The sequence below is a fragment of the Panthera uncia genome, assembly GCF_023721935.1.
Source record: "Panthera uncia isolate 11264 chromosome C1 unlocalized genomic scaffold, Puncia_PCG_1.0 HiC_scaffold_4, whole genome shotgun sequence".
In the NCBI taxonomy this organism is placed as follows: domain Eukaryota; kingdom Metazoa; phylum Chordata; class Mammalia; order Carnivora; family Felidae; genus Panthera; species Panthera uncia.
Window position 1 is genome coordinate 81,776,721 of NW_026057585.1, and position 13,602 is coordinate 81,790,322.

At 40.5% G+C, this 13,602-nt stretch overlaps 1 protein-coding gene across 1 annotated transcript in view; it reads left to right on the forward strand.

The window, feature by feature from the left end:
• The window catches only part of PUM1 (pumilio RNA binding family member 1), a 142,934-nt gene that overhangs the window by 106,935 nt on the left and 22,397 nt on the right, over nt 1–13,602 (forward strand). Inside the window, exons 15-18 of the mRNA XM_049618892.1 lie at nt 8,952–9,219; nt 10,776–10,905; nt 12,950–13,260; nt 13,554–13,600. Of these exons, the coding sequence (XP_049474849.1) occupies nt 8,952–9,219; nt 10,776–10,905; nt 12,950–13,260; nt 13,554–13,600 (756 nt within the window). The remainder of the gene's footprint in view (nt 1–8,951; nt 9,220–10,775; nt 10,906–12,949; nt 13,261–13,553; nt 13,601–13,602) is intronic.

The following is a 13,602-nucleotide window of genomic DNA, read 5'->3' on the forward strand; positions in this document are numbered from 1 at the left end:
ATCATGACCTGAGCCGAAGTCGGCTGCTTAACCGACTGAGCCACCCAGGCGCCCCTGGGAATTGGTTTCTAACAGTGTCCATACAGAGGTCCTTAAAGACATTTTGGTGCCGGAAACTTGACATTTCTTTACCAAATACATGTTGGGCCACACCTAGTAGAGTTTCTACTGACACCGCTGCCCTGCTGACACCGGCCGTTAGTTCTTGGGTCACTAACCACCATGCTGTGCATTTGCATCCATTGTGTTAAATGCTCACGTAACTCTGTTACACACAGGGAAAATTAAACTCAGCACGGTCTGGTGACTTTCATAAGAACACACAGCTAGCAAGTGTTTGAATGTGCATGCCAGCCTGTATATCTCTCGTTTTCCCAGTGTGGGTCTTTTCTCCATGATATTTTCATACTTCTTCCCCGAAGCCACGTGTGTTAGGATACTATCAAAATGATCAATGACCTGCTTAGTTTACTTAGTTTTTTTTCCCTCATTATTTATTCAATAATCATTTGTTAGTAAGACTAATGTAAGACTCCTAAAGATTTTTTTTTAATGTTTATTTATTTTTGAGAGAGAGAGAGAGAGAGAGAGAGAGAGAGCAAGTGGAGGAGGGGAAGAGAGAGGGGGAGACACAGGATCCAAAGGAGGCTTCAGGCTCTGTGGTGACAGCTCAGAGCCGTGATGCGAGGCTCAAACTCACAAGCTGTGAGATCATGACCTGAGCTGAAGTCAGCTGCTTAACCAACTGAGCCACCCAGGCGCCCCCAAGACTCTTTTTTTTTTTAATGTTTATTTTTGAGAGAGAGAGCGCATGCACGCCTGAGAGCATGAGTGGGGGAGGGGCAGAGAGAAGGCAGGGACAGAGGAACCAAGGCAGGCTCCCACCTGACAGCAGCATAGCCCAACGTGGGGCTCGAACTCAAGCACCATGAGATCATGACCGGAGCTGAAGTTGGACGCTCAACCTATTGAGCCACCCAGGTTCCCCTACATGAGACTCTTAAATGCTTTTTTCCATTACCCATTGTTTAAAGACCAATATTCTTAAGGACACAACTTTATTGAGTTATATTTTACATATCATAAAATTCACCCATTTCAGGTGTATAATTCATTGATTTTTAGTAACTTTCTGAATTGTGCAACCATCACCATAAATCGATTTTAGAACATTGTCATCCCCTCGGTAAGATTTCTCAAGACCAATTACAGTTAATCTGTTAGCATTCACACCCTTAGCCCCTGTCAACCACTGGTCTACTTTCTGTTTTTCAATTTGCCTTTTCTGAACATTTCGTATAAATGGAACTGTACAGTATGTGATCTCTTTTGTTTGGCTTCTTCCCTTCTCATGGTGGGTCGTCCTCCTACTCCTTCTCATGTTTTTGAGATTTAATCCATGATCTTGTGTGTGTCAGTCGTTTGTTTCATTTTACTGCCAAATTGTCTTCTTTTTTATGGATATGCCACATTTTGTCTAACCATTCACAGTTGAAGGATTTTGTTGATTACAGGTTTTGGCTCCTGGAGATTATTCTGCTGTGAATGTTTGCATGCAGGTCTTTCTTTGGTCACATGTTTTTATTTCTCTTCTAGTAGAATTGCTGAATTGTGTTTTAGTTTTATGTTAAACCTTTTGAGAAAGTGCCAGATTGTTTTCCAAGTTGGTACACATTTTACATTCCCATCAGCAGTGTATGAGGGCTCCAGTTTCTCTATATCCTCACCAATGTTGTGCTTTTCTTATTTAAAAAGCTCTTCTAGTGGACTTGAAACAGTTTGCCATTGTGGTTTTAATTTCCGTTTCCCTTATGACCAGTCATGTTGAGCGTCATTTCATGTGTTTATTAACTATGCGTATATCTTTGGTGTAATGTCTGCTCATATTTTTAAAAATTTGGATTGTTTGTTTTCTTATTGAGTTGTAGGAATTCCTGGAATTCCTGTGGAAATTCCTTTTTATATTCCTGGATAGAAGTCCTTCATTAGATACCTGCCTTGCATGTAGTTTCCTCTGGTTTCTTGCTTGTCTTTTCATTTAAAAAATTTTTTTTCTTTAATGTTTATTTATTTTTGAGAGAGAAGAGAGAGATAGGGTGCGAGCAGGGGAGGGGAATAGAGAAAGGGAGACACAGAATCCGAAGCAGGCCCCAGGCTCCTAGCTGTCAGCACAGAGCCCGATGCAGGGCTCGAACTCAGGAACCGTGAGATCATGACCTGAGCCGAAGTCGGAGGCTTAAATGACTGAGCCAATCAGGTCCCCTTGTCTTTTCATTTTTTAAATAGTCTCTTTTGAAGTGCAGTATTTAATTTCGATGAGGTCCAGTTTTTCATGCTTTCTGGTTCAGAAGAAATCTTTGCCCAACTCAGGGTCTTAAAGATTTTCTCCTTTTTTGTTCTAAAAATGTTATTGTTTTAGCTCTTACAGTTAAGTCTGTCATCCATTTTGAGTTAATTTTGTGATATTGCCCGAGGTGGAAGTTCATCTTTTTGCGTGCACCAGTTTCCCCAGTAAAGTTTTGAAGTTTTCAGTGAACAGGTCTTACGTGTCTTTTGTTAAATTTGTTTCTACAGATTCTATTTTTCTTACGGTATTGTGAATGGAATTGTATTCTAGGTTTGGTTTTGGATTGTTTGCCACTTGTTTATAGAAATGCAGTTGATTTTTGTATATTGATCTTGTATTCTGCGCACTTGCCATATTTATTAATTAGCCGTAATAGATTTGGATGGATTCCTTACAATACTCTATATATAGGGTCATGCCACTTGTGAATAAAGAGTTTCCCAATAAACAGACAAACAGACAAGAGTTTTCCAGTCTGGATGCCTTTTATTTCCTTTTCTTGTGTGATCGTCTAGAACCTCCAGCACTGTGTTAAATACAGTAGACGAGAGCACACATCCTTGCCTTGTTCCTGATCGTGAGGATAAAGTGTTACTCTTTTCCTCTTAAGTATGATCATTGTATGTTTTTCATAGATGCCCCTTATCAGGTTAACTTCTGTTCTGAGTTTAAGAGTTCTGCTATGAATGGGTTTGGGTTTTGTTAAATGCTTTTTCTATGTTTATTGATGATTATGTGGTTTTTATCTTTTATTCTGTGAATACTGTATGTCACATTAATAATTTTTGGATGTTAATCCACGCTGGCATTGCAGGGATAAACTCCACTTGGTCATGTTGGAGTTGGTTAATATTTTTGTTGAGGAGTTTTGCATCTATATTCATGAAGGATATCTGTCATTTTCCTTTCTTTGTTTGACTTGTTATCATGGTGATATTGACCTTATAACATAGGTTAGGAAATGTACCACCCCCCTCTGTTTTCTGGAAGAATTTGTGGAGTACTGATATTATTTCTTTAAACTTTTGATAAAAGTCAACACTGAAACCATCCTGGCCTGGGTGTTTACTTGTACTTGTGGGAAGGAGCTCTATTACTAGCTTACTAGCTCAGTTTCTATTTAGGTCTTACAGGGTCAGATTTTCCATTTCTTCTTGAGTCAGTTTTGGTAATTTGTGACTTTCTAGGAATTTGTTCCATCTAAGTTGTCAGATTTGTTGGCATAGGGTGGAAATGTCTTAAGTAAAATCTCCCACCTGTTTCTCTCTGTCTCTCCCTCCCATCTCTCCCATCCATAAATGTGCATAGGTGTATATGCGTGTTTAGTAATGCAAATAAGTTTTTTATGACCCCGAGCAAGTCAGATGTTGAAAATATTTAGTTTGTCTTAGCATGTGTTATATTTCTCAATTTTAAAATACTGCTTTTGTAATTATTAATATTGCTTTTGATAATATTATTATTAACAGTTAGACTTACAATCCTCATTTGTGGCTTCCGTGTGGGTAAGAGGAAGCCTTTGGGCTCTCGCTGGTACCTAAAGCATTCATCTCTAACAAATTTCATCTCTACCTCAGCGAGAAAAAGTAAGGCATGTGGAGATGGGTGCCCCAAAGGTCTGATTCTTACCTAACTAGTTTCATGTCCTGCCTACCCGTAGACCTCTCCATTCTACACCCGTCTCTGCGTTTCCTAAGCTGCTGCTTCATGCTTACGGCTTTCTCCATAATCCCCAGATTGTGCCACTTTTAAACTCTAGGCATCGAGAAGTAGCAGATGTAATTTATTATAATGTACACGGTTGACAACTCCCAGCCTTTTCACGTGCCCTGGAAGAGGAGTACTGTGCTTGGTGATTCCCACAGTGTTGAGATGCAGCAAAAGTGAGCTCAAAAGTTCATGATCTCTCTGTCCGGGGCAAAAAAATACAAGCGTTTAGTATTATGTCATGATAGAATTCCTATATTCTTAAAATGAATTCTTGCTATTCTTTAAACTCAGGGTTGTAGGTACTTAGTCCTTTAAGAAAAGCAAAGTTCAAACACAAGATGGTTTTCTCTGTCCCTGCCTGAACTGCAAGAGATGTTTCTAATTTATTGTTCAGTAACCCGTACTAATTTCAGATTGTTTACTGGTCACGGGTGTGCCTTTTCATGCTTCTCCATTCTAAAAGGTAATGGAGTGTTTTGTGATTGCTCACTTAGTTCTTTGAAAGTGACTTGTCTTCTGTAAAATTAACCATGTGAAAATTAACTTATTTTGGACTGAGTCATATGCACTGAAGATAGTTCATTTTAGGCTTATTTTAATTTAGGGCTAGCTGGCTGTGGTATTAGTATTAGGGAGTGGTTTGGTTGGGGAGAACTTATAAACATTTTGGTGAGTGGTGTTGCCTTGCCTGTATTAAACCCAGAGCTAGATGTTGGGGGCCTTGGGAATTTTTCTTTAAAGGTGAAGAAGGCGGGGTTTTACCCAGTAGAATTAGATCCCAGTAGATTAGATCACAGTATTAGATGTGTGAGTACAAAAAGCAAATGAAAGAGAACATTCCAGATAGCAAGAGGGTGGAAAACTAGATGGCTGCTGGCAGAAAACCTTTTCATATACTTGTAGAAAACAACTGAAGTACGTACTAATTTAGTTTAGCGCAGTCTAGTTTTTCCATCCATTTACTTTTTATCTGTATGCGTCCTCATTTTTAAAGTTGATTTCTTGTAGACGACATCTAGTTGGGTCATGCTTTTTTGACCTACTCGGACAATCTTAATTGCTACAATTAGACCTTTGACATTCAAAGGGATTATTGATACAGTTGGATCAGTATCTCTGATATTTGTTTCTGTTTTCTATTTGTTGCCTTTGTTCTTTGTTCCTGTGTTGTCTTCCACTCTTTTTCTGTCATTTATAACTGATGCAGGCTCACTTTCAAATAAGGTTATACCACTTGACATGTACTGTGAGTACCTTACAATAATAAACTCCCAGTTCCTTTCTTCTGTCCCTTGTTTCAGTGCTGTTACTCATTTCACTTACATATGAGCATACCCAGCATTTCACATATCTAAGCATAAGCGTTCACTGAATGCATTGTCGCCATTATTATTTTGAACAGACTGTTATCAACTAAGAATAGAAATGAAAGTTTTTGTTACCTTCACCTATTCCTTTTTTGATGCTCTTCCTTTCTTTATATAGATCAGTTTCTGACCTATATTATTTTTTACTTCTCTCCAAAGAACTTATTTTTACTCTTCTCCAAAGAACTTTTTTTTTTTTTTTTTTTAAAGATTTCTTGCAAGGTAGATCTACTGGCAGCCAATTCCCTCAGTGTTTGTTTGCCCGAGAAAGTCTGTTTCTCCTTTGCTCTTGTGAAGCACAATTTTGCAGGATATGGAGTTCTAGATTTGTGGGTTTTCTTCTCTCAGAACTTTAAATATTTTACTCCACTCTGTTCTTGCCTGTGTGCTTTTTGAGGCAGAGTGAGATGTAATTATCTCTGTTCCTTTTTAGGTAAGGTGTTTCCCCCACTCTGGCTTCTTTCAGTGTTTCCCCCCCTTTATCTTTGATTTTCTAGAACTTGAAGATGATGTGTGGAGGTGTAGTTTTGGGGGCATTTATCCTGTTTAGTGTTTGCCAAGTTCCTGGATCCGTGGCTTGGTGTCTGACGTTAATTTGGAGAAATTCTTGGTTGTTGTTGTTCCTGATATTTTTTCTGTTTCTTTTTCTTCTCCTTCTGATCTTCCCATTATGTGTATGTTACACCTTTTGTAATTGTCCTCAGATAATTTGATTCTGGTTTTCTGAGTCTTTATTCTCTTTACTTTTAGGTTTTTGGGGATTCTGTTGATACTTCCTCTAGCCCAGAGATTCTTCCCTCATCTGTGCCTCGTCTACTAACAAGCCCATCAAAGAATTCTTCATTTTGGTCGCAGCGTTTTTTATTGCTAACATCTCTTTTTGGTTCTTAGGATTTCCATCTCTGCTTGCGTTGCCCATCTGTTCGTGGATGCTGCCTACTTTATCTGTTAGAGCCCATGGCAGATTCATTGTAGTTGTTTTAAATTCCCATTCTGGGGAAAAAAAAAAATTCCCAGTCTGGTAACTTTAGTATCCCTGCTTTGTATGTCTCTGATGCCTACTCTTTCTCTTTACATTGTGTTGTTTGACTTTTTGTATGTCTTGTAATTTTTTCTTGAGAGCTGGGTATGATGTGCTAGGTAAACAGGACTGCTATAAATAGGCTTTTGGTAATGTTGTGAGCTGTTGGGGGAGGGGAGTGTTCTGCAGTCCTGTGGTTGGGGCTCTTTTAGTGATCTCCAACTTCACAAGGGCTTCTCAGTTTTTTTCTCCCCTTTTTGGTGGGACAGGATGGTTTGAATAAGCTGGAGTTGTGTATTTCTCTTTCCTAGGTCAGTCGGTCTCTGATAACCCAGCATATTATGCTCTGGTTAACCAGTTTCCCCAGAGGTCAGGCCTGCTTAAGAACAGAGTGCTCTGGCCTATTTCAAAATTGTTTCTTTTCCCTTTACTTAATTAAGCCTGAGAACATTTTTCTCTCATATTTATTGTGGAACCTGGTTGGCCTCTCAGAGATCGAAGATTTCTGGGGGTTCCCCTCTGACTGGGTCCTCTTCCAGTTTTAACTCTGGAGGCTATCCACTCTGCGTTAATTGCAATTTGCCAGTTACCGTTCAGGTTTCCTTATACTTGTCATCCATATCTGGATGGCTTTTTCAGGAGATTGGTTCTGTTTCTCTGTTGACTTACTATTTTGCCCTAAGTACCTTTGTTAGTGACCAGGTTCCTAAAATATCTGTAAATTATTTTCAGAATTCTGTGTATGCTGTTCTTTCTTCTGAAGCATGTTCCTTGCTGTTCCCACCCTCTGTAGGACTGCCACTGACTTAACTTGATTTTCACCTCTTTGCCCATTTCTCCCCAGTCTCAGGACAGGGAAGAAAGAATTGTTTCTGAAATGGAATAAAGAACAGCCATGTGTGGCTCCTTACCCTTCTCTATTCTTATAAACCTTCTCTCTTTTCTTTCCTTAAAGAGTCCTTTAGAACAAGAAAACTTGATATAACTGAGTCTGAAAATGAGACTCACATGGCTGCAAGGGCACTTATTCTAGAGTCGAGTTCTGTAACTTCCTAGCCATGATCATCTTGGGTTTTGTATCTTTGGGTGAGCATTTCACCTTAGTCATCTGGTACGTACATGGTAGTTTAAAACTCCTTGTCGAAAATAACAGTGAGAATTCAGTGGAAAGTGTGTATGAAACACTTCTAGCGTAGTGCCTAGCATCGGACAGATGCTCAGTAAATGTTTCACAGATTGTAACATCAAGCCTTTTCCTTTTGGTCCTGTTACTTTCTGTGGGATCCAGGCCTTTGAAGCCGAGCCCTGGAATACTGTGGGGAAATCCAAGCTTGTTATCTTTTTGTAGCTGCCATTAAACTCCAGAGCAGACATTCGTTAACATCTCGTGAAGATGTTAATGGACAGTTCACACTGCGTGACTTTTCTCACGGATCCTGAGTTGTTTTTCCTCTGTGTTCTTTGTGACTTTTGTGGTGTTTCTTACCTACTTTGCCTTTTGGTTTAAAAGGAGTGAGGTAAAATGACACACAAAAAGGACTTTTTTTTTTTACCCATCTTTTTTTATAGTGTAGTCTAAAGTTAAGAAACAGCCAGTAAGAATATTGAAAAATATATACTCATAACAATTTATTTATTTATTTATTTATTTATTTATTTATTTTCTATTATTTTACTCATAATAATTTATTAGTCTGCTTTACATTTCGATAAGCCTTTGGTCTTTATTTTATCTCTAGGGCTTCACAGTTATTATTCCCGTGTTGCCAGTTCAAACCACAGTATCAGCGGCAGGAGAGTTGTCGCTGTCGCAGTCGTTTCAGCCTGTGCCCCACTAGAAGGTGCTAAGAGCTGCCCGTTCCGGATGCAGAACTTGAAAACCTTCCATTGCGAAGCATATGTGCTTTTTTTCGACTCCTTGTGTCTCCTCCTCGGCCTGGGGTGCCTTAGTGATTTTCAGATTTCTGTTTAGTGGCAAAACCATTCTTTGAAAGCTTTTTGGGAGGCTCTTTATATAAAACAGACCAGTCTGGGTACTCTGGTTTGTTTTCTTTTTTCCTTTTCCTTTTTAGAGGAAGGGTTTCCGGTGGGAGTGGGATCATTCCACTGATGGCAGGAGTCTCCCCAGAGCTCAGAGCAGAAAACCACTGAGGTCTCTGTGCGTTGTGTTTTCGGATTTCTGGTGCTCAGGTGCTGGTTCACAGGGCAGGCACTTCCGCGGTCGTTTTACTTACGAGGGGCTGCACTGTCTATCGTTAGCAGTGCCCTGTCGGTGGACAAAAGCGTCCCCCTCTCAGTCTTTGTACTGAGTAGAAATTTCTTTCTACTTTGGTGAGTTGGCCTTATAAAAACTGTGGCATGAATGGAATTGAATCTTAACATGAAAGCAGCAGAATTGAAGCAAAATCAGAAATGATGCAGGCTTTCATGTGTGGGATGCTTTTTCCTCTCGTAAACAAAATTCCTTAAGAGCGAGTCTTGAGTTCTCCTGTTCTGTAACCAACAGGAGGACTCACAAATGGCAGTGGAAGATACATCTCTGCTGCTCCAGGCGCTGAAGCCAAGTACCGCAGCGCGAGCAGTGCCTCCAGTCTCTTCAGCCCCAGCAGCACCCTGTTTTCTTCCTCCCGGTTGCGATATGGAATGTCTGATGTCATGCCCTCTGGCAGGAGCAGGCTTCTGGAAGATTTTCGAAATAACCGGTACCCCAATTTACAACTGCGGGAGATTGCTGGGCATATAATGGAGTTTTCCCAAGACCAGCATGGGTCCAGGTGAGGACTTGGCTTTGGCACTTAAGGTAACTGAAATCTTAATGCCTTAAATTCCGTGCCTCAGAGAAGGTAGACACTAGTAAATTGCCATAAAGCAATCGAAAGTTTGCCTTTTTGTGTGCTTCCCATTATGTATTTCAGAGGGATGTAGACGTGAGAATCACTAGATATCCGGGTGATTGAAAAGAGCCGTTTAGTAATCTGGATCACATGCTGAAAACAAACCTTTTTACCTTATTGTGGTGTTCCGAATTCATGGGAACCTCACAGATTATCTGTAATTTAAGGACAGAAACACTAACACAAAGATATATGCATGCTTTTGCTACTGTATGTTTTTTTAAGTTTATAGATTTTGAGAGGAAGTGCATGGGGGAGGGGCAGAGCGAGAGGGAGAGAAAGAATCCTAAGCAGGCTCTGAGCTGTGAGGGTGGAGCCCGATGCAGGGCTTGAACTCATGAACCATGAGATCGTGACCTGAATTGAAATCAAGAGCTGGACACTTGGCGTCCCCACACTTTTGCTATTTTAATCACTATTAAGAGTCTAGTTCTTAAAGAGACATTATTCACATATAAGTTTGGATTTCTCCTGCTCAGGAGTAAGGTAGCTCCACCATTTTTCTTTGTTGTTCCGCTCTGTAGACGTGAGAGAGTCTGCATAGAGGTGAGAGGGAAGAAGGAAGCTGCCATATAAAACAGAGTTTACTTCTCCCTGTTTGGCTGTTCCAGTGGGCTTCACAGAAAGGGACCACCCTGGTCCTGGGGAAAAAGCCTAATTATGGTGACATCATCTGTCCTTCCTTCCCGTTTGTCTCCATGTCTCTTTCTTGCTCTCTGTGCCCACTGAAACAGCTTCTAAAGAATCCACCTCCTCTTTGAGTTCTGCCATCTCACGACTGGGCGATTTCTTGTATTTGGATCCTATAGACCAGGTTGAGAGACAACACGGTTTTTCTTACATAGTCACCTGAACCTGAAAAATGAAAACTGAGTAGTTACTACTTCAGAAGACATTTGCAGGCATAAATAACAACTCTTCCACGTCATGACTGACTACTGCTTTGTATTAGCATGAGTTTAAAGAAGACAGTAAGGGCTGTAAGCTCTCAGTTTATTGATGTGGGACTCGTTTCTAAAGGAAAAAGTCAGGTAGGGTTCTCCCTGTGTTCTGTCCACCTTCAACCCCCCCTCTTTTCCTGACCCCCTCCTTGTTTCAGTTTATTTTGAGAGGGAGAGAGCGAGGGGCAGAGGAAGGGGAGGGGGGAGAGAGAATCCCAAGCAGGCTCCCCCCACTGTCAGCAAGGAGCACGATGTTGGGCCTCGAACCCAAGAACCGTGAGATCATGACCTGAGCCGAAATCAAGAGTCGGACACTTAACCAACTGAGCCACCCAGGCGCCCTTCAACTCATTCATTTAAATAACACTTGTGTGTGTGTGCCCATGTATGCACACACACACAGTTTCAGAACCGATACATTATATAAATTGAGCCAATCCTTATTTCCCCAAGTCTTCCTGAGATGCTAGGATTGCCATTTCTTTTGTACTACAGATTCATTCAGCTAAAACTAGAGCGAGCCACACCAGCTGAACGCCAGCTTGTCTTCAATGAAATCCTCCAGGCCGCTTACCAGCTAATGGTGGATGTGTTCGGAAATTACGTCATTCAGAAGTTCTTTGAAGTAAGCCTTTGTTCTTTCTATCCTTTGACGTTAGAGAATCTCCAGAGCATTTTGATTTTCATTAGCTGTTTTTAGAATGGCAATCCCATTCCAGTCCTCAAAATGAAGCGTGTGTGGTCTTTTTGAAGAGCTTTTAAATGTTTCTCCATTTAAACGATACGGCAGCAGTATATCATTTAAATACCCAAACAGATGTGCCAGTCTGTTTTAAAAATGTGTTTGGAGAACTGCTGTCCCCATTTAGAAACTAGCACGTTACTTCTGATTGTTATAATCATTTCGCCAAACGTGTCATTTTTAGAGGAAATAATCTTTGTAAAATATTTTAGTAGGATCACGATAAAGTGTTCTAAAAGATGAAAAAAATTAGTTTATTTAATTTTGAAAGACAGAGAACAAGAACATGAGCAGGGGAGGGGCAGAGAGAGAGGGAGAGAGAGAATCCCAAGCAGGCTCCACAATGTTGGCACTGAACCCGATGTGGGGCTCACACCCACAAATTGTGAGATCCATGACCTGAGCCGAAATCAGGAGTTGGACACTTAACTGACTGAGCCATTCACATGCTCCAAAAATGAATTTTTGTTTTTAGAATTCCTAGAGAGTTATCTTTGAATGTCGACTGTAGTGTTTTTTTATTTTAAACTATAGTTCTGAAGATTATTAAACGCTTCTTTTTAGCTGATCCTTCAGCTTTGGTTTCTTATTTACTTCTATTGTTGTGAATAACATCCACTCTTGTTACCGTTGTTTTTGGAAAGGATTAATAGAGTTGGATTAAAGTCTGTTTCCACCACTAAACTGGTGTCAGAAAGGCAGGTAGACTGATATCAACAATTCCAAGTCCTAAATCCAGAAGGGAATGAAACATTGAGAAGAGTCTGGTACAGAGAAAAATGCCGGAAGTGGACATTACCTTCCCCAATCAAAAGAAATTTGTAAATTTTATGCATCTTGTTTTATGCAGTTTGTATGAAGATTTAAAAAAAAAATGGCTCATAGCCTTTGTCTTCCCAACTTTTCTCATAAAGACTTAAGTGTTTTTGTTAGTGATTCGTTAGTGATACACTAAGGAATCAACTTAAAATGACTTACATTATTGATTTTAGAATAGCTTTCACTCTGTGACCCTTTTGTCACAGATCTAAAAATGTAGAGCTCTCCACCTCTAGAGGTTAATATGCAGGTAGAGGTGGCCGAATGAACAGTGGATTATAGCTGTATGACTTGGGACGAGCCAGAGAACGTCCTGGCTCAGACAACGCCCCTGGTCCGTAGTTCCCTTGTGTGGGGAATGAGTGGGTTTGGGAAGCTGATTATATATAAAGTCTCCTTCACTCGCATGATTATGCCGTTCAGATGAAAATAAAAGGCCAGCAATGGGAGATCATTCTAGGAAGAGTTTTGGCACTTGTGCAGCCTGACTTCTTGCTTCAACTAATGTACCCCCAGACTCCGTTGCCTTGTGTAAATAGAACATTTCAATTCTTAGAGTGATGTAGAACCCTACTTCAAAACAGGATGCCCCTATGTTAAGTTTCCAGTAGATGAAAGAGGAACTTTCTAATCCACGGGCCTTGGACACCTGAGTGCCATAGCTTTGCTCCAAGAAGTGCTTGAGTCTTTCCCATACACTGTCGAAAGTTCCAATAAACAATGTTTCCCACGTGTATTACTATTTTTAGAGTAAATATGTATAAATGCTCTTATAATTAATAGGAGTATAAATTCACTTAATAGTGGATTAATGGCAGCTTTGAGGAATTCCATATTTGTTTCGCAGGTATTAGTAGTGAAACTGCTGTTGTTGGGTATGTGAGAAGCTTTTCAACATTAAAGAGGGTTCCTTGCAGTCAGAGGCTGAGAACTCTTGCCTTGAAGAAACAAAGATTTTTTTTTGAACAAAAAGGTTTAGTTCATTAATCCTAGTGACAGAGCTAAAAGAGGTTATGCCAGTGGTTGATACAGAATAATGGATGCTTTGCCTTCTCTGGTTTCTTTCCTTCTACCTAAGTAATGGTGTTCACCCACACATTATGTCTAGTTTGGCAGCCTTGAACAGAAGCTGGCGTTGGCAGAACGCATTCGAGGCCACGTCCTGTCATTGGCACTGCAGATGTATGGCTGCCGTGTTATCCAGAAAGCTCTTGAATTTATTCCCTCAGACCAGCAGGTAATTGTAAGTTTCCCCTTTAACTTTTCTCTTGGTGTTCGATGTTTCTCCGTGGCACGTGTAGTAGTGAATCCTGTACATTTGTCAGTCTTTAGTTTTCTTTTACGGTTTCCTTTGGTGCTTGTGGCTGCCTTTCTGTGCATGGCAAGCATGAGCTGTGTGATTAATTTTGTAAATTTACAGTAGATCAAGTGTGTTTTGTTAATAAGGCTGTTGGTTTCAAACACTCTTTTCATCAACCAGGCTTCAGTAGGTGTAATTTTACAAGAGACACTTTTGTTTGATAAGAATTAAAGCCAGTAAAATACTTGTAAGTTGTTGTTGTGTTCAACTTGAACTAACCACTCCGGCCAATCAAACTTGGATTATCCAGCCCACCTTCCATTTTCCTTCACTTCTTATTCATTCATCCCACCACCTTTTACTGAGCGAGTGCCTGGCCTGGCACACTGACCTGGTGCCCGCTCTGTGCCAGGTGCCAGCGCGGGGAGGACGAAGACTGGTCCCTGCCCACAGAGCGCAGC